At 44.6% G+C, this 21238-nt stretch overlaps 1 protein-coding gene across 1 annotated transcript in view; it reads left to right on the top strand.

The window, feature by feature from the left end:
- The first annotated feature begins 1114 nt into the window (after positions 1-1114).
- ENTPD1 (ectonucleoside triphosphate diphosphohydrolase 1) overlaps positions 1115-21238 on the top strand; it is a 31338-nt gene continuing 11214 nt past the window's right edge. Inside the window, exon 1 of the mRNA XM_066323788.1 lies at positions 1115-1364. Within this exon, the coding sequence (XP_066179885.1) occupies positions 1349-1364 (16 nt within the window). The 5' untranslated portion in view covers positions 1115-1348. The remainder of the gene's footprint in view (positions 1365-21238) is intronic.

Below are 21238 nucleotides of genomic sequence, written 5' to 3'. Positions count from 1 at the left end.
TTGTTTTATTTCATTAATCCCTATTTTCCAGGAAGATTATAAGTGGGAGTGTTGTCTCACCAGTTGGAGTAATACGGGCCAGGTCAATGTTTGTTTGTGAAGGGGAAGGAACACCATTGTTTGTGATGAGCTGTAGTAATGAAAGGGATTTGAAACCCCATGACCAGAAGTCATTGTCCAGGTCTTAGCATCAGGATGCTGCTTTTCCTGTCTCTCCTAGGGGCAAGAACTCTGGAAGCTGGTAGTAGGTGCAGAGCTGGATGGTGTGCAGCCACAGAGAGAAAGTGAAAATGGCAGCTCTGAGATGGGAGCAGATTCTGGCACAGGCAGGGCAGAGCAGCTGGCTGCAGGTTCTGATGGGCTGTGCTCCAGTGACTTCTCCCTCTGGTGCTCCCTCTGCAGCAGGGAAGGTGCTGAGAAGCTGGTGTTCACTTCTCTGAAAAGGAAGTCAAAGAGCCAGAGTGGTTCACAACTTCCTTTGCTGGGGGAGGCTGACAGCTCTGTAAGAAGTGGCACAGAGGCACTTTAGGTTCCTGGAATGGGACTGAATGTCATAACCTATGGAGAAAAGTTGCTGAGACTCCTCCAGCACTACCCTGTATATTCTTATTTGTGGTGAGTTAGGGATAAAAAGTGGTGGAGGGTAGGAGGATCCCTTCAGGCCTTCCAGGCAAGAAGTCTAAAATTGGCTCTTTCACGAAGTTCCCCGGGAGATGCAGCCAGAGGTGTGAGTTCATTCTATGGGACAGGTAGGTGCAGGAAATGACTTTTCATCAGTTATTGCAATTTTGTCTCCTTTCATGATTTGGATGAGTTTTTCTCCCGTGGGCTGGACCTCAGATCTAGAAACAAGGAAGGTCATCTCTTCTGTGGACACTTCCTTTGTGTACCTCGCTGGTGTGGAGGGTATCTTCTCAATTTTGTGCGACTTAAGAAAAAAACAAAGAAAAACCAGGGAAAAAACCCTGCCCTAACGAAATACTTTCTCTCTGTAGCGACGATGCCCTTCTGCCCCCCGAGCCAGAGATGCAGTCCTGCTCCAGCGCCCTGCTTCCCTCGGGTAGCCCCGGGCGCGCACCGCTGCCCCCGGCCGTGCGGGACCCTCCGGCCGGTGGAGAAGTCCCAGGCGCTGGTAACGTGGCAGCTCTGAGGCGATCCGTGCTTTGAGAAAAAGCGGAGGTCAGCCTGCACATGGATTGAGTCGAGTTAAACTAACCCCTCCCACAGCCTAAAGACCACTAAAGCGCCCGTTTTCATGAGCACCTCTCACTAAGGCAGCTCGGAGCCGGCAGAGGCTGAGAGAGGAAGGAGGGGGGAGCGCGGGAGGAGGGAGCGAGCACCGGCACTGATGGACGAGCCAAAGGGTAAGGACAGGAGCGAACCGCCGCTCTCCCGAAGCAGCCCTCATCCCCGGCGAGGGGCGCGGGGCTCGGCGGGGAGCCCCCGGGGTGGCGGCATCCCGCGGCCGGCGTTCGGGGGTGGCAGCGCATATTCATGAGGAGCTCCTTCGGGATGTGCCAGTCAGGCGGGAGCTGCGGCTGCGGCATCCCCGGGCGGCGCGTCCCTCCCTCGGCGCCCGCGGAGCGCTGCCGGCGGTGGGCGAGGGCTCCGCGGCGGGGGCTCGCCGGGGTGGGCGCAGCCTTGCCGCAGTCCGCCCCCGGCTGACATCATCTCCCGGCCCCTGGACTCCCGGTCGCTCCTGAAGGGACAATGCCGAGCTGTGACCGGGGAGCCCGGGCGGGGGGCCGCGGCCGCCCGGGGGGAGCCGGCGGTGGCCGCGGGCCGGCGGTCCCCGGGCGCTGCAGCGGGGCGGGCGGCAGCGGGGGCTCGGCGCCGGCGGCTGCCAGAAGTTTGTCCGCGTCGGAGGCGGGATCCCGGCCCCGGGCCGGCAGGGGCCAGCGGCCAGCCCCGGTGCCGCCCGCTCTGCCCCCGGGCCGCCGCCGCGCTCCAAGGGCCACGGGGGCGGGGAGGGCAGGGCGAAAACTCAGTGAAGTGTCGGCCGTCGGGAGAGCTCGCCGGGAAACAATGGCTCTGCGGCTGGAGGCAGCGCGCTGCTGGGTGCCGGGGACTCTCGGTGCACGGGCTCGGAAGAGGAGGATTCCCCACCCGGCAGCCTGGCAGCCCTCTGGCCTTAACTGCGGTCCTGAGGAGCGGGGCAGGGACCTGGCAATAGCTGCAGATGCTTATTGCACCGTGATTTTTCTACGAGATTCATGTCTTGTACTTGGCTTTGCCTTTTATAATCAGCTGACACGGTGCACGTAGCAGCACTAGTCACAACGTTTTGCAGAAACATTTCCTAGTTTAGTATAAGGTTGTTGGTTTTTTTTCTATCTGGGTGCCTTCCCCTCTGTTTACAGCGCCTTCTGCAACACGGTCCGTCCTTCCGTGCTGCTGAGAGCACTGCGCTCTGTGCGGGGCTTTCAAACACAGAGCAGGAGCACGGACAAATACACAAGAGGCAGTAAACAGGGAAAATATTTGGGCAGATAGTTTCTTGTTCAGTACCAGGTGGAAGTCTCTCATTTATCATTGTTATGACAACGGGGAAACAAAATGTGATTTCTTTTTTCCCACTAGAATAAACAAAACTGTAAACTAGACCTTTCCAACGTTTTATCTTCATAGAATGTAATAAATGGCATTTGAGGGGAAGAAGCATTTTCTCAGTCTGACGTACATCAGAATTTAAAGCATAGACTGGCAGAAGGAGAAGGTTAGCTCATTAGTTTATGCAGTCATGAGTGAAGCTGGAAATATTTGGAGATAATTTGCCTCCGTTGAGGAGGGAGATAAGAATAGCTTCGAAACCAGTCTTTTAAAAGTTTCATTCCAAAAATGAAATATAATGATTGAACAGAGATGTCTTTTTTAGTGGGTGAGGAATCACAGGGAAGAAATTTAGATAATGAGAACTGATTTAAGAAAAACAACCAAGTAAGCCTTCTTTTAGAAAGTGGTATTTTAAAGAGACAGAAGGAAACTAAAGGAAACGGACAGTGCTCAAGCCAGTTGTAGATGAGGCAATGATGATTTTATAATGGGCAGACCCCCAGAGCATGCAAGTCTTGCAAGACGCTGTAGAAAATCAGTGCAATAAATAACAAGGAATTGTGTTTCATCTGTATGGGAAAAGAAAACACCACACTGTTTCTGAGAATGCCTCTTGCAGTATCTCTTCCAGAGGCAGCAGTCAGTGGGCTCAGCATGGGGCAGTCTGGGATAGATGGTATCTGTCAGGTAGTAGGAAGGTTCCACCTTGAAATGAGGCACAAATGCACACCAAGGGCATGTCCTTTCATCAGAAAGGAATAATTAGGAATTGTTTCAGTATGACACCTGTTTCCTGTGAGCCATGTCCACAGGGACTGTAACAAATGCCTTTGGAACGCTACTCTTCAGTTTTAGGAAGCTTGTTTTTAATTACTAATACTGTCAGCTCTGCTTTGAAATTTGGATGAATATGCTAACATGGCCAAGAAAGAAATTCTGGTTGGGATGTTACATAGCAACAGGTTATATCATTGATCACTGAATACTTTCTTGGGCAGAAAACACGACACAACCTAAAAAGTACGTGTTACTAGAAGATACACAGATGTACTGCAGCCTGGCAAGAGCATGACACTGATCTCATGCAGATAGCAGTGAAAAGAAATAAATCTTATAAAATGTATCTATTTTAACATAAAAATGCTCATGTAGTAACTCTGATTTGGAGGTCTCTATATGCACAGAGATTAATTAATCAGTCTGATGACTGCTCTCTATAGATCTTTCCAGCATGGAACAGTAATAAAGCAAAATCTGACAGGAGAAAAAAACGGTAAAGGAATGTGAATAGAAAAATCACAAATTTTAGAAAGACATATTGAGCAGCATATCAGAACCAAGAATGAAGATGACTTTGATTTGTTCATTCAGGCTGTGAAGGCAGCAAATAGAAATTAAAACAAGTAAATTAAAAGGAAGTGGAGAAAGAGGAAGTAGAGAATATCTGATGGAAAACATAGACTCTGAATTGGAGAAGATTATTCAGAGAAAGTAAAGATGTCAGGGGAAAATCTAAATTTATTAGGGCCAGGCACAATTCAAAAGAGGCTTTTAGTATGACTTAGGAACAAAATAATGTGTATAGATCAATTGCAAGGTCATTATGGAGGTGGACAGGGCCAGATTTCAATGGTGATGCAAGACAAACACAGGAAAGTGTTGGTTAAATACTTTTCCAAATTTAGGGAGGAGGGGAGGAGGTGGATTCTGATATGAAGGGATATTTCATGGATGTTCATGGAAGTAGTTTGTTTTGTAGATTAATGTTTTGGAGTCAATAACGTTTAACAACATTTTGAAATGAAATATGCCTAATACTTACTGAGAAGATCTATACACAATGATGTTCATTTTCAGCAAGCTGGAGCACTGTGGATATCCCTGGCAATGGGAAGAATGTTATTGTTCACCCAATATCCCAGCAGCATGATAGCGGGTATTCTGGACACCTATTGCAAACTTAGTTTGACATGATTTTTTTATAAATTTCTGAATAGAACTCCTCAGTCGCCAAGTTTTAATAGCTAGTTTAATTATATTCTTTTGGTTTTGTAGAGACTAAAACTTATCAAAGTAAGTTTCAGAATAATATTGTAGAAGTGGGTAACATTGTCAAAATGGAATGAATGCATTGAAAAGGAAATTATTCATCCCAGATAGAAGCAAACATGAGTTTATGTGGCCCCCTCAAGTGAGCAGATTGGTCTGCATCCTAGAACGGAGATTGTTCCACTTACAAGTCTGCAGCAAGAACTTCATGTTTCTTTTGGGTTTGGAACTTGGCTGGAGAATGCATTTATAAGGAGTGGTGGGAAGTATTTCAAGTATTGGTAGATCTTTTAATCTGTCTTTGCTCTCTTGAAGGCTCTTTTGTTTACTCAATAAGTCAGCTGACTTAAAAAAATACATGTCACACAAGCCTGGTGTGATTCCCATTAGGAAAAAAAGCCAGGCTGCATTTTGTCTTATGCATGTGAACACTCATTGAAGTTCTAGGGAAAAAAAAAAAAAAAAAAAAAAAAAAAAAAAAAAAAAAAAAAGTATTCTTAAAAGCTGAGTGGCTGTTGAAAAAATCTGGGCTGTAAGTTAAGAGACTCCTAAAGCCTGACTCTCCTGGTACTTAAGAACCACTACACAAAAGGGGAACTGGAAGAACTGAATTCCCTGGCTGGTATTTGACAGCCATGGTCTGGATTATAAATGTAGGACTGGGAAGGCACTGGTCCTTTATTTTCCAACTAATTTTTGCACTTGTTTTATATTCCAGAGAAAAAAATCGTGGTTGAAAAGAGTAAATATGAATACCTTCCATGTTTAAACTTCTTCACAATAGATGCACTTCTAATGTTGTTCTGATTGCAAAGTCTCCCTATGACTCTCTAGCAAAGAATGAACTAATGGATTGACCTGGATAAGAATAGACCTCAAAAATAGTTATCAAAGGAAATAATCATGAAACAGCTGTGTTTTCAGAGGTATTCTGCAAGAGGCCTGATGGTATTAGACATTTCCAATAATGATCTAAAAAGCATAAAATCATTGCTGATTTGCAGATGGAGTTTGTCAATGCTAGGAGGACCAGTACAAATACCAATTAAGTCAGAGGAAAAAGTCTAAAGAAGCCAAGAGTGGTTGGAAAGATAAAGAGCAAATAAAAGGCTTTATGCCAAGATTGTAAAAGCACAGCTAATGTGACTTTGTGATGAAAATTGGACATTCAAACGTTGAATAGACCAGAAAGATTTCCAGACCATGTTGTTCAGAAAAAGATCTGTAGAGGTGTGAGTATGTATGTGCATGTCTATAAATATATATATGTCTGGGACAGCCATAACTCAGAGGTTTTGGGTTCTTCTTTACCATGGAGGGAGAAGGGTGTCCTCTAGTCAACCTTATTGTGACCAGAGCAACCTATTTACCCCTTGACTTGTAATTACCAGAAGCATATAGAAAACCCGTCAGGAATTTCTAGAGGAGAAAGAATAAATTTAAGAGGCTGAACACCTAAAAAGCGAAGTGTTGCAGAAGCTATAACAATTTATAATCTTTTTGGTTTTACCTAACTTGCATAACTGGCATAGCATGGTGCGAAAGTATCGTGCTTACATTCCTTCTTTTCCTAAGACAACTTTCCACCTGTGGGTTTGAGAGCAGCTAGGAAATGAAACTTTTGGGTTAATACCCTCTGGGTAAGTATTTTATACCTTCTTACTAGCCCAATGCCCAATAGCAGTGCTCCACAGAGCTGGATGTGGTTGGAAGTGTGTTGAGACAGGAGCTGAGTTCTCAGCTTAGAAATCATCTGTTCAAGGTGGTAAAGATGTGGTTAAAGACAGAAGTGTTTTGGCTGAACTTCGGGATAAGTAGGTGATACTAAAATTACTTTGGAGAGCCACCTCATAAGGGATTTGTATTGCTTGAGGCTAATCAAATTTAAATTGTAAAATTTTAGATTATGTTCACAAGAGAATCACCCCAGTTGGTTTTCTGAAAGATGAGTTAGATAAGGACTACTTAGAAAATTCTATTATTATTTTGTCATCTAGGTGTGAAAACTGCCTTTAAGTTTCAACTCAATGGAAACCTCCTTTCCTGAGCACAGCAGAAAGTTTATGGCAGGCATTTCCATGAGTGTCTCCTAGTCACAGAGCTGTTGCTAGAATGCTCACACAGAGAACAGCAGAGCCTAATAAATCTTGCTGCTGGAAGAGAAAAGGCATCTGTCCTTGTCTCTAGCCTTGTTCCTTTTACTCTGTGATAACTTTCAGCTTGTCTAACTTGAAAGTCAACACTGGCCCAAGCAAGAGAACAGAAGGAGGGTAAAGGGTAAAAGTCACTTTCATGAAAGTTATTGGGAAGTGCAGGAGGAAAATCTTCACTGCAACGCAAGGAGAGACACGAAACAAGCCCTGTGCTCTGAAACACTGCATTAGCAGTACAAATTAAGAAATGAGTTAAGGGGGAAAGTGTGAGAGACCAGATGGAAGAGAACAGAGTCGGCTAAGTGCACACTGAACAAATTCATCTGCTCACATCATCTCACGCATTCGCTGCCCCCAAATGTGGAAAATGCTGCAAAGATCTGTTTCCCAGCCTGCTCTTTGGGCTCCTTGTCCCTCTGTCCCTAGTGCTGCAGTGGCTGTTCACACTCAGGGGTGCTGCCGACAGTGTAATGGTCAGTGCTGTCTCTGTTCTGTTGGTGCTCAGCCATCACCAGCAATGCCACAACTCTGCCTATTATGGTTCTTGTCTGAAACCTTTGGGGCGCATATTTGTCCATTCCAGCTTGGGAAGAGCTTTCAGTGAGGATCTGCAGAGCCACTTCTCTCTCTTTCTTCACACTGCCTTTCAAATTCCCTTTGTGCTGTCAACACAGGGATTAAGTTTCTAGCATGAGGAGACATGCACCCCTCAGTCTGACCCATGCTGTTCTATGCTCCCTTGTGACCTTCCCCCAGCTCAATGCTACATCTCTTCTGACCAAAAAGTAACCCCTTGACTGATTTACAGGCTGGGACTTGCACCTTTGAGCAAATATTTTTATATTGCTTAAGTAGAAGTTAAAGGCTCTTAGTTTGATTTGTATTCTTCCCTTTGTTTCTGATCCTCCTGAGAATCCTGGCCCTGATCACAAATCATGGTGAATGCCAGAGTGTTCTTGATGGAAAGGATGCAAAGAAAATGGACCTCTTTTACAAAGGAATGAGATTTAGTTTGTGTTTTCATTTACTGTCTTCTCCACCTCTCAACCAAAGCTCAAACCATGCCTGGCCTTTGGGCTCGGCTGACTAGAAAAGATGAGTCAACAGCTCAGGACTCAGAAACCACTTCAGTCTCTCAGCTGGTTCACAGCACTGTCATAATCTGCTTTGAGGGGCTCCCAAGACAGAGCAGAGACAGGAGAGGCTGGTTCAGCTGCTGTGGTTTGTAACCTTCACCAGAAGTCACACTGCAGCTGGGGGCAGGGGAGGCAGCAGCATCTCCACCTTCCTCCCTGGGCTTAGCAAGAGGGGGTAGACTCCTCCAAAAGTGAGGAATGGAGGAAATTTGGAGTCCCTTCAGTACAGCTGAAGGATGGAAATATCCAGAGTGCATGGCAGAGCCCAAGGAGCAGGCATGCAGAGGGAGGAAAGGTGCTTTGTTGAGGGTGGGTTTGGAGGTGGGAACAGGTAATGGAGTGGGATTTGTTCCTCTGCTGAACTGTCCCTCCCTGCTCTTTGGCAGAATGGGAGTGGGCAGCTCCTGCCAGAGAGAACATCTGCTCTTTGCCACAATCAGCTCTTAGCTGCTGGCTCCAGATTCTTTAGGGAAATGCACTGGAAATCTGCAATTTTGCCTTGAATTGAATGTGCCAAATAAGTTGATCTAAAGCTTTTAGATATTTAGTCTCACTTCACTGACATAATATAAAAAGCTTACTGTTTGTCAGCTTTGTTTGAGACTGCAGTAAACATGAACATAGCTGAAACCAAAAAGAACTTTATTCTGGTAAATATAGTGGTCAGGCTGTTGTTTACAATACTTAGAAATACTGCTGTGACCAAAACCATGAAAGCTATACAGAAAAGAAGAATTTTCCAGCAGGGTTCTTTAGAATTTATTCTGTCATTAACTAAAGAGAATTTGGACTATATTTGAAAGGTGGAACTATGGCATAAGACAGAGGTAGGATAGTCCCTTTTTGTGGCAGAGCAAACAGACCAGTTAAGCAAACTGTGAAACTAAACCCCTGCACTTCATCTTAAAAACAGTGGTTACAATAGAACCTGGCCCCATGCTGTGAACTCCTTGTCAAACACAGTAATTTCATAGCTGCTTTTTAAGTTACAAAGCATGTCTCAGCAACAGAGACTAGTAATTTCTCTACCAATTTAAGAATCTTCAGTCCTGTGGCCACTTGGCCCCTAAGAATATTAATTTGATCCCATAGGCCTTGCTGGGAATAGATGTCCTTCTGTAAACAGGGATTTGGAGAACTTCTTTTGTCTCTCTATTTCTCAGGAGACTGTAACCATAAATTTACACATGCTGGGATTTTTTTTGTGTGGTGTAGCAGTTAGTCTTTAGTTTATTGGCATCTTTATAATATAGTAATGAATTCTTTTAACTCTGCTGGTTTCTCCTTTCTCCATCCCTGAAGTTAGTCTGTAGGAAGGAGACACAGGGCCTTCCTCCACAGGACTCTGATTCCTGTGTTGCTCTTTTCCAGCATGTTTCTTCTAACCTAAATGACATTTTTCAATTTGCATTCCCTGTTTTTAAAGTTGTAGCAGAACTGAATAGAAATTGTAGCATGAGTCATGAGTGTACTTTACTGGACCATTAATCTCCAAATTGTTGTTAGTCTGGCAGAACATCAGAGAATATATCAAAATGATGGAAGATGAATTTAAGAGTAGCCAAATTGTGCTGCTCTTTCCCTGGACCTTGGGAATCCTGCCTCTCTGCAGGAGGGAGTGTGCTGCAACCCCTGGTCCATGAGAGCTACCCAGACAAGTGAATGTGGTGGCCCACAGGGCAGAGCATTGGGATGTCTGCTGCTCTCTTATGCTTTGTCATCAACGGGAGAAATAATGGTGCTGACCTCTGTAAACTCCTTGGCAATGTATGTGTGAAAAGCACTGTGTCAAATTTAAGTGTTATGAGTTGTTTTTAGGGGAAGGCTGACAAAAGTAAGATAAGGCCTCCAGCACTACCTGTTTTGTATTAGTTTCCCATATGATGTGGGCAGTGCTGCTGAAAGCTGGAGTCAGCTGTGGAAGTCCCAGAGCCAAGGGGAGCTTGGCAATATTGGAAAAGTAGTGAGAGAGTCTTGGCCTTGCTTGGTGTCTGTGTGCTGGGAGGAGGTTGGACTCGTAAGAATGTGACATGAGAAAATGTGTGTGCAAAAAGCCTCCCTGTGGGTGCTCTGATGCTGCTCTGGGATAACTGCAACTGTCCCATCCCACAGGAGCTTTATGGGAGAAGCTGCAGTTAATGCCAGCCTTGCCCTGCAAGCCTGGATACAGGAACAGCGCCAGGTCTCAGCTACACTGGTGACAATGTCTCACCCTGTACTGCCACAGGGAGCTGCTCCGCAGGTGACAGGCTTTTGAAGACAGCTCCAGCTCTAACATTGTCAGTGAGATCTTGGTTGTAAACTATTTAAAATCATCTGTGGTGAGTCTGGTAGTGACACCCAGGGACAGGCTTCATTGTTCCTCTCCAGGATTTCAGCATCCTCTGACTTCCCAAAGATGGCCACTGCTGCTGTGCTTGGGGAGTGCTGTGCCACAAGCTCCAAGCAGGAGACCTGCCTACATCTGAGCAGCAGAGCTGCATGGTTACCACAGCAGCCCTAAAACCTACTTCCTTTGCTGTTGTCATAACCTAACCAGACCAAAGACACCTTTTAGCAGCTGCAGTGATGGCCTGTGAAAACCTGTGCACAAGGTAGGCATGCAGCTGGAGGAGCAGAAATATTACAGCTGGCTGGAGGAAATGTGAATGGAAATATGCGTGTGAGAGAGAAAAGAAGCAACAGATCAAGTGGTAAAAGAATGGTCTGTATTGCTAACCAAGGATGTAACTGACTGCACTAAAAATGTTCTGAAAATTGTGTTTGTGACGAGTCTGGCTGACTGTGCCCTGATAAGCTTCACATGGATGTCTTGTCAGGAAAAGGCCTGGGTGCTGATAAAGCTGCTGTGCAGAAGTCCCTGGGGACTAAAACTGCTCAAATAACAGATGGATCACAGTAAACTCACAGCACATCCTCTGTGCAAGTTGTCCTTCTCTCCTGGCAAGCAGACAGACAGTGGGAGCTAAGGTACTCAAAATGAGAGGGGAAAAATGGCACTGAGCAGCCACCTGTTCTAGATAAAAGGGATTTCCAGGCAAAAGGATCACCCTGTGGTAACCATTAACTCCTGAAGATGGCAAAAGACCTGCTCAAGAATTCGTAGCTTGTCACTAAAGAAGAACTCAAGAAGTGCAGTGAGAATTTGGCATTTGGCACTTGGTCTCACCTCACACAGGATCCTACTGGAGCACCTTGATGAGCATGGGGGGAGTGAGCATGGATGAGAAAATGGGACCAAAGCAATTTTTCGAAATGAACATTGTCTTCCTGTTTTGTAAGGTCATGCACTGTTGCTGCATTAATTTGCTGCATCATAGCTACATTAAAAAATTCTCCATTCTTAAACAAAGCTTTCACATATATTTTTCATTTATAACTGCTAAGACCGTCAGAGTTTAAGAAGCTTTTGTCATCGTGTGATCAGTGTAGCAAAAAATATGATGGGACTAAAATTGAGCTGAAAAATATTGGATAAATATATCAGACAAAACAGGAGGGCAACAAAAGTTCTCAGATGCTTTCAGTGACAGCAAGTGAAAAACTGAAACTGCTCCCAAGCACTTTGACTTCAGTGTTCCCACCCAAATTAAGTTGACTTCCTTCATGCCTGCGTAAAGGATGAACAGGTCATGGCCAAGGAAGAGACCTACTGCTAAGAGTCATCTCAGTAAGACTGCTGTGGGAGCCCAGCCAGTTTATAAATGGATTTAAGGCTAGGGCTCCTACATCTTCTGTGAGGAGACAGCCCCAAGAGTTACTGTACAGCTCCTATTTCTCCTTCAGCTGTTAGCCTTCATTTCCATATTTCACATCTCTTTAAATGAGCCCCATCTCTCTAGGATCAAATCCTGCTAGGATCTAGGATCAAAATCTAGGATCAAATCTAGGATCAACAACAATTAGTGTTGTTGGCCTCATGCACATCTGAAGTTTGAGTTATTTTTCTCTTGTTTGTCTTCTTCTGAATTTAATTGTTTCCTGTATAAGATGGTGGTTTCCACAGATACCTTGGACATCATTTATCTCTCCTTCCTGGACATACAGTTCCTCCCAATGAATTACACAACAATTTGCCATATCTGCTTGAGAGCTTGGTTTCTTCATCCATATCACTGCTGTACTGAGCATTTTAACACTGTTGTTCTAACATGTCATCCTGATAAGCTGCCTTATTCTCTTTACACAGCTTCCAATTCCACATGATGGAACTCTTGTCCAGCCAGTTTTAAATTCAAAAATGGTACATTGCATGTCTGTTTTAGGATTTTGTACTGATAATTGTTGGAAACTTTAGCTCAGCTTTTCTCTGCTATGGGTAACTGTTAAACAGAACAGTGTTTTGTTATTTTTGTTCCCTCCCCACCCCCCCACCCCCCGCCCTTGAGAAATGTTATCAAAGAACAAAGTCTGGCAAAGTATTCAGGATTGGTATGCTCCTAAATGAGAGCTGAGATAGCACTGACGTTGTTCTTTCAGACAGCTCTAGCGTGAGTTTTCTCTCTTTATCCTGTCTCCACCTTGTCCCAGAGGAAAGTGTTTGTCCTGGATTGCAGAGGTAGATGCTGATGTGAGTCACTGCTTGTATTTAGTGGTGCAAAATTTAAGCACTATCAGTCTCCCCAAACCCTAACAGAGACAAAGAAAAATCTGGACATAGTGTAAGTTAGTGCTCTCTTGGGTGTATTTGGCTCTTATCAGGCTATTCAATGCACAAGTGGGGCTGTTCTGCTGATTCAGCATCACAAGAAATGATGCTGGGGCAGCTACAGGCACTTAAGGAATTACAAAGGAGACCATTAGAGTCACAAGCTTTCTCTTTAGCTGATTTATAAATGGATTTGTTTTCTTTCTTGCTCATTTGTCCCAGAGCTGTTAATAAACAACCTTTTCAATGTCCCTGCTCTTGCAGGAGATGTGAGGAAAATGTGTGCTCATGTGAACTTGCTGCAAGCTCTGCAGCTGGACTGGAGACCCTGTAGCTGGAAGATTGGCTCTGGCTTGAGCTTGAGCCATCGAGCCATCAAGCCTCCCATCCCAAGCCGGAGGGAGAATGGTGCTGAAAGGAGCTGGTAAACACAGTGGCTCCTTTGCACATGGGCCCAGGATTGCTGGAAAGAAGGGTGGGCTGCTCATGCCCCCAGTACCCGTGTTGCCTTATCCAAAATATTTCACGTTTGTATTTTGAATTATTTGAGGCAAGAATAGTGGGGAGGGGGAAGATTAATAGAGACAGGCAAATTGAAGGCCAAACTGTGGCTTGATTATAAATTAGTTTCTTTTCCTGTGCCTAATTCTTCTCTCAGGATTCACTGCACATCCCATTAATAAGTAATCTGAACTTTAGAGATTAATAACATCCTGTGCCAGCCCATTCATCCAGCAAAACTCCTTAAACTCCTTTGCTGTTTTGTTACATGCCAGCATGAGGCTCCAGCCTTTTCAAAGTGCTCTTCTGACCGTGGAAATTTGGATTCATATTTACCTTATTACCTTTGTAACTTCCAAGAAGTATTTCTTCTCTTACGCTTAGGAACTTTGTCAAGGCCTGTGTCCTGCAATAGCCTTTGTTCCCATGTTCCTTACCATTGGTTGTCACTAAAAATACCACAGGGTGATTTGTTTCCTGCTATTTGAAATGGAAATTGTAGCAGCATGAGGAACAGAGAATTATATTCATGCCAAATATCATGAGCTGAATTCTCCTCATGCTTTGTGGGAATCCTAGTTATTAAAGCTGACCTCTGAGAAATCAGTATATTTTTCCACAAGGCCTAGATAGTGGATGTGCTCCTCAGCAAGAGAAAGAAACTATTCCAGCTGTTCCTTGTCCTGTGCTCTGCAATGAGGAATGGAGATCGCAGTGCTGACAGCTGGAGGTAATGGGGTGAGTTGAGAAGTGTTTTAGCAGAATGCTATCTTTTTTATGCATGCAGCTCTAGCCCTGGCCTGCTGAAAGGAGGCAGCAGGGCTGCTGCCCTGCCTGGATAGCAAAGGGTCTTTGCTTTGTCTGCTAGGATTAGTTGCAAAGGGAAGGTGCCTGCAGTGTTCTCTGCTGCAAATGGATGCTATGCATGATAAGGGTGGAAAAACTCCCTGGGTACCTTGTAGGACTGAGAAATGCTCATCTAAGACACCAAATAGTTGTGCTGGAAATCACAGTATTAAGGGGTGGCACAACCTGGCTATAGGCATAATCCCAGGCACAGCCAGGCACTGCAGTTTATGCACATGCATGTGGGACTGCTGTTGAAGGAGCATCACCCCCAGGGGCCTTGCCAGTGGCTCTGCTGATGCTGCACCAGCTTGGAACAGTGTTTGTGTGTCTGTGACCAGTCTCCAATGGTTTTTGGTCCTGAATGGGAAGTGAAACTTCAGGAGAAATGCTGATTGCTCCTCTGTGCAGAAATCGTCGGGCAGCACAGGCATCAGCTGCACTTGCTGACATGCAGCACTTTGGGCAGCTGTGCTGTTTATTTTGGAAAGCAGGGAAGTGAGCCCCTGAAACCTGTGATGTTATTCAACATACGAGGTGATCTCAAGAATCTACAGTTCAGAGAAAAACATCCTTGAGGTGTGGTGAGAGGTTTGGTGACCTCAGCCCCTTCAAGGCAGGAAAGGTTGTCACTGGAGAGGGCATCCAGGAAAATTGCTGACTGCTGGGGTTGTAATTCGAAACCACTGGGAGTCAAAGTGTGCTGGGTGCAGAACAAGCTGTGGGTTATGGGGCATTTGGATATCTTTCCTCTGCAGTCATTCCCCATCAGAACCTCCTATGGGGCGTTGCAGCGTTTACAAAGCTCAGGACTTTCTGTTCTCCAGGAAGTTTCTGAGCTTGCTGGCCCAACGTGGGTGTTGAAGGGAGGAGTGGTTGTTCTGGAGGCTGTTTCCTCTCTTTTTTTCATGATAACTTGTATGTCCCCCTCATGTGTGGGTGGTTGATGGGACGCAGGAAAGGGTGGGCCGTACTGGGTTGGTGATGTGACTCACACATCACCCATCTTCCAGTGTAAGCAGTGGTCCTGCTGGCCTCAGTAACAATAAATAAATAGTTGTACACAATAGCTGCCTGGGGCTGAACTAGGAGCAGGAGACCAAGGCAACTGAAGGTCAGTGCCTGTTGCCAGCCAGGATGCTGGAGACAGAGAAGGGCATGGCTGTCTGCATAGCAACAATAAAAGCTGATATGATGGTGGCTTTTAGAGAAAGACAAGGCAATTTCTCAGAACTGAGGGTGACCATCTCACAATTTGCAGTACATTATTTCCAGCTCAAGAGAAATGTATGTTGACCCCAGTCTCAAGAGAAAAAGGAGAATTTCTGCTTGAGTTTCAAATTACTATAAAAGTAATGCATACTTATTTTGTGTTAACAATGTCTAGTAGCTCTTAAAAGAAGTAACATCACAAAATAAAAATGCTTGAGCTGAATCAGCAGAGTATTTCAAGTGTGGAAATAGGAGTGCTAAGAAGAAGCAGCCCATTCTCTTCTTATTTCATTCCACAAAAGCCATAATCCAAAGTTATGTTGAAAGTTATGTTAATTTCAAAATAATAAAATCACCTAGAGATGCATATTCAGAGGCAAAAAAAAGGAAGATAAAACTAGTGCAAATTTAAAGCTTGACAGTGTAAAAGATGGTCAAAAGAATCATAAGGAAAAAATCATGGCCAGAGTGTTGAGAAAGAAGAATGAAAGGATCCTGAGCACAAGTGGAAGCCTGGCAGCACTGTTGGGCCATTGGAAGTCTGTGTATTCAAACTGTCCGTAACGACAGATAAAGCCAGAGGGTGTCAGTGCTTGATGCATATTTTCTTTTTTTCTCCAAAAAAAAGACAAACAAATGCCTCCACATCATGTGATAGCCAAGCATATTCAAGTAATAATTTAGCTGGTAAGCCAGGGAGGAGGGGAAGCCCTCCCTTGAGCTCATTGGATATTTTCTGATGAAACTTCAAGCTTTGCGGGTAATGGCAATGAATCTTCTACAGTTAAAATATAGCTTTGATGGCTAGTAGCAAATTAATACCAGAGGTTTCCTGTCAGGAAACTGATGTAACAGATAACACTTTGTCTTCTGATTTGAAAAACCTCTTTGATGTGAGAATCGTAAAGAAATGAGTATGAGTACAAGATACAGGCTTAGAACTCCAGTAAACAGCATAGAAATGTGACAAGTAACCACCTAAAGGTCATTGTGTCAGCAGCATCCTGCCATTTGCTGGTTGTATTTAAGAATTTTGAGTATCTGGGTCTGACTGCTGTGATGCATGTCAGAAAAATATCTTCCTGCGGAGAGATTATTTAATGAGCAGGCATTGGGAAGAGTTGGTGGGGCCAGTGTGTAACAGCAGGGAGATGGGCTGTGAGGCCAAGGTAGGAGGGGGTGTGAGTGCCCTGCAGAGAGCCTGGGAGGCTGAGCACCACCCCAGCTCTGTGCCCTGGGAAGGTCTCTGACAGGGCAGCCTGCTTGGTGCTCGGGTGAATGGGACACTGGTTGGTGTGGCAGTCTGGGCCACTGGGGCTCATGGCCAGAACCCCTGGACATCACCTCTCAGCAGTAACTCTGCACCACAGGGCCACAAAGCCCCTCTGTGCTGTGGGCAGCTGTGCAGAGGAGAGAAGGGCCTATGTGCTGCCTGCTCCTTTGTATCCATCCCTTGCTACTATTGCTCAGCCTTTGCTGCCTCCAGCACCCAGCAGCTCTCCGGGATTTCCACACGCTTTTCTTTTTTCCCAGAAAAGAGGGCTCATTCAATGCGTCTTGTGCAATATCCCAGGGTTGTATCCCAGCCACAACACTAAAAGCAGCAAAAGGATGAGGTCCTCCCACACTAGACAATGCTGCACACATGGATAGCACACAGCAGGGTGGTTGCCGTGGCTGAATTATGTCTGAACAAAACCTGGAGCTTTGCTGGGCAAAGGAGGGAGCACCTTTGAACATCTGTATCCCACAGGGAGAGCATATGCACTGCATTGGCTTTGCTGACAGCAAGGCTTATGAGTGCATTGTCCCTTTTTTGCTGAATCCCCTCCTTCTGAACCAAGGAAACGGAACTGGGAGAAAATCCAGGAGCCACGCTCATCCTGAGGCAGGAGTGGCTACACCAGCGCTGGCAGATAGAAATGTCATTTGTCTGAAGACAACTAATGAGCCTTCTTTACTCTTCTTTTTTTGCAAACTTAACAGTTCCAGTTCCTTCAGTCTTTCCTCAGAGGTCAAGCTTTTGGGCTTGTGATCTTTCTTGTTCTCTTCTGGAGTTTCTCCAAGTGGTCTACATCTTTCCTGAAAGGCAGTGTCCAAAATTGGTCATAGAACCTCACAGGAGAATTTACCAGCTTTAGATGGAGGGAAAGCTTACTATAAATTGCTATAGCTGCAATAACATTTTCTCTGGAAAAGCTACTTAACAGATTGCTCACCACACTGTCTTTCAGCGATAGCTCTTACCTAAATGTCATGTTTGCTTTTGTCCTTAAGTGAGTTAGACGTTTTCACCAGTCTGTCACCTATTTGTCAAATTTATTTTCAATTCCAGTCCTGTGTGTCAGTGTGCTTTTCTCTCAGCTTGGCGTTTTCTCACATACAGGCACACCCTTTATCTTCCAGCTCACTTAATGCACAGGTATGTGTACACATGGGACAGTTCAAGCTGCCAAGCTGTATAGCCTAAATTCATAGGAGTCTGTGGGGTTTGAAACATGTAGGGATGCATGATTTCAGTATCAAATCTCTCTGAGAGACAGCATCCAAAAACCCATTATAATGTTTGGATTATCAGTTTCACTGACACTTCAATGTTTGTACTTCAGCACTTACAAGTATTTCATCTGGAAAAATATAACCCAGTAAATGTGTATTTATTATTCTACATAGCACTACAAGGAGGGGCAGAGATCACACCAATATTTAGGCCACAGTCTTTGCCATATGAATAATTAAAACTTGGAACAGAGTCTCCCACAGTGTTCTGTGTAACAGTTGTAAAAAGTGATGTGAAATCCTGATCTGGAGCTGGAATTCCAGTTTCAACATGCTGAATGTCTTGTCCTGATATTTTGAAATAAAGCCCCTTAAACCTTGACTTACAGTATATGTGCTTGTATGTAAGTTCTAAGACGAACCTGAGCCTCCTGACAGCCTAAGAAATAACTTTTCCAATGTGCTGGCCTGAAACAGGTGGTTTACATTACTTTGCTACAAAGTCTTCCTAGGTAACTTGGATACAAGCATGTTTAAATGAAAAAGGCAGATGAAGAATGAGTAAGAAGTCAGTTGGGGACAGGGAAAAAATCATAAAAGGGCTGATAAATGAAGCAGTGTGGCTCTTATGAGTGTTTATGCACTCAGAGTTTTGGTTGTGGTGAGTCTGACGACAGGAGTGCCTTTTGGGTTATGTGCATCAAACCCTGAACCCTGCAAGTTCAGCAGCCTCACAGAGTAATCAGAACTTCATGACTACTGAAATCACATTTTCACTCACCGGAGGATGATGTGTGTATCTCCTCTGCAGGAGCATTGGCTTCTCCCATGCCCCTTCCCTACAATGACTGCCAGCAGAACGCCACAGACACAAACTCCTGCAGTTAGAAATGTGCACAGACTGCATTGCCAGAGCTCCTCTCCCCTGGGTGGGTTTGCTGAGATTGCATGAGAGGTTCTGGGTTGACTTAGCACAGCCTGTGATGGTGGATGACCAAGTTTCTGAGATAGTGCAAGTGCCCACCTCACTTCATTTAGGGTGGGACTGTATCATCTCCTGCGGGATGGGTTCACTGCTGTGCAAGGCCAGTCTCCTTGCAGCTCTGGTCAGAAAGCTCAATAAAAATATAAGCAAATACTTGTACATGCAGAGAAGTGATGCAGGACTCTTCATTTAGACAGAAAAGGCTGGAAAAGACAAAAATCCAGAAAGGATAATTTCTTACAAATTGACTGAGAGAATAAATTCTCTTAGGACTGGGCATTGCAGAAGTTGTGAGATAGAAGTGGAAGACAGGCAGAGAGAATAGACTGACAATAAATAAATAAATTAAGGTTGAAAATGGGAACATTTCTGAGCTTACAGAGGAGTGCTGAGAGGACAAAAGTGATGGTGGGAGCTGCCTCTGTCAGTGTGGCACTTGTGCAGTGGAAGAGGGATGGTCTTGCAGTACAACCTCTTGTGACCCCTTCTGTAACAGACTGAGCATGAACATCCCAATGAACGATCAAACATCAGCTTTATCTGTCCAAAGTCAGAGCTTACAAAAGCATTTGTATTTATTAGATAGAGATGATGGGTCACAGTGAGATTGTCTGAACCCAGCATGGGTTTGGTCTATGCACAGTATCTTCTCTTTTCTGCTTGACATTCCTCACGTCACTCCTTAAACAAGCCTTACTCTCTGTTTACTGAATGTCTAAAAGCAGCTGGTTGCCTGATTCCTTTTAACTTGTGTTACTAAGATTTTTTGTGAGAAGGAAGTTGAGGGTGGGCAGCCTTGGCTGTGAGTGACATCTCCTGGCATGCAGTGGTGCCAGTGCATTCGTACAATGTTGGCTGGAAGGGCCATTTCTTACTCGTCTTGAGCTCTGGAAGACACAAGAGTCAAATCTGCCTTCACACAGAGCTGCCTCCCACGCTGGTGTGGTCCTTCCTGGTTATTCACTAAGAGCAACAGGGTTACCACAGCAAAATTTCTGCTACCTGGAGTAGCTGACAACATCCTCCCAGTTCTCTGTTTTGGAGACAGAAAGGATGCCAGATCTGGGGGTTTTTTTGGGCCATCACTGGATGGAACCAGTGGTAGCCCCTAAAAAAAAAGGAGAGACCAAAACTGGAAACAGACAGAGATGCCTGAGCAGCTGGGCTGTGCTCCAGCATCTGGAGAGTGCTCAGTGCCTGCACAGCTGGGCAGAACTCCAGCAAAAAGCAGCTCTGAGCTCTGAGAGGAGAAAAGCAGCATCATTTCTATGCCTACTTATGGCCCTACAGGATGTTTTAGTCACTGCACACAGTGGGCAGTATAAGAGAAAGAGTAGAGATCTGTCTCTACTTGGAATCTGACTGGGCACAGGGACAGAAGATCGTGTCTGCTTAATCTTTAGCTGAGGAAAACTGCTAGTGGCAGGAAAACCCTGGGCCCTGGCAATCAGTCAAGTACTGCTCCACTTGGTGGACACTGGGGAGTGTTTGCATGGCATTCAGCAGTGTGAATGTGAAATTCAAAGGAACTGGAGGAAGCTGGAATAACTTAATTCTTTAAGTTCCCTGCAGAACTTGCAATTACACCTAGAGTTGATGGAGGTAACCAACTGCACAGAAAAGGGAACTTATTGAAATACCTCACCTTTCTGAAACAAACAGCAAGTCAATTATAACTACATTGAATTCTTGAGGTAGATTTGCAGTGTTGTTTTTTTGTTTGGTTTTTGTTTGGGTATTTTAAAATAAGTTTGTCTTTCCTAAACAAGTCTGTCAAGTACTTGAGCACTCTTTGGAAGGTTATTACTTTGTTACACTACCTTCTGGATTATGCTTATCACCTTGTACCTTTTTTTCTGTATGGAACATTTCAATAAAATGGTCCTTGGTAGCAATAGAGTTCACAGAGATGGATGATCTGGTATGGGATACAGCAATGAAGTGACCTATCTACAAACCCCAGAGTCCTGAAAAGTGCTCATGATACTGAACTAAAATTCAGACAAAAGTTATATTCAGGGTTAAGAAAATAATGTGTCTTGGCAAAAAAATTACTAATCTTAGGCTACAGGAGGGATGCAGACAATTATGACTATGCCTCTGCCTTTAGACAAGAGTTTTCTAGTTTATAATTGGGATTGTCTGCTACAGCAAGAACAATGTTCTTCTGTGCTGCCAATTTCAGAGCGTGGTTGCTGAAAAGATACAGCAGTCTGACAATACCCATCAGGACAGGAAATCTGAAAACCTTAGAACTTAGAAAATCATACACCCTTCTATTCCTATGACAGCATACACACAATAACTTTGTGCAGGGCTGCCTCTAGGCAAGATCTCAGAGTAAGGGTCCCAATAATTATGTGAATGTGCTCTGCAACTCTCAGCAGCAGTTTCAGTTTTCAGGCACACTAATTTGTCTCTCTACTGTGCAGCTTATTTTACATTATAGCATCTGCTTTAATTCATTTTTCTAGGGTTAAAATAATTTTAGTTCAACAGACATGCTCAGTGCTGTTATAACCTGAGCCAACTACTCTCTCCAATAAGAAGAAAGGTCTCCCAGCCATCATACTCTGCTGTTTCTAATCACTTCAAGCCCTGAGTTCTGGGTAGATTTGAGTAGAGTTGGATAAAATACATTCTTACTTCCTACTGT

Source organism: Sylvia atricapilla, chromosome 8, assembly GCF_009819655.1.
Source record: "Sylvia atricapilla isolate bSylAtr1 chromosome 8, bSylAtr1.pri, whole genome shotgun sequence".
NCBI lineage: Eukaryota > Metazoa > Chordata > Aves > Passeriformes > Sylviidae > Sylvia > Sylvia atricapilla.
The sequence above is the reverse complement of the archived record's forward strand: the minus strand, read 5'-3'. Positions and strand labels throughout refer to the sequence as shown.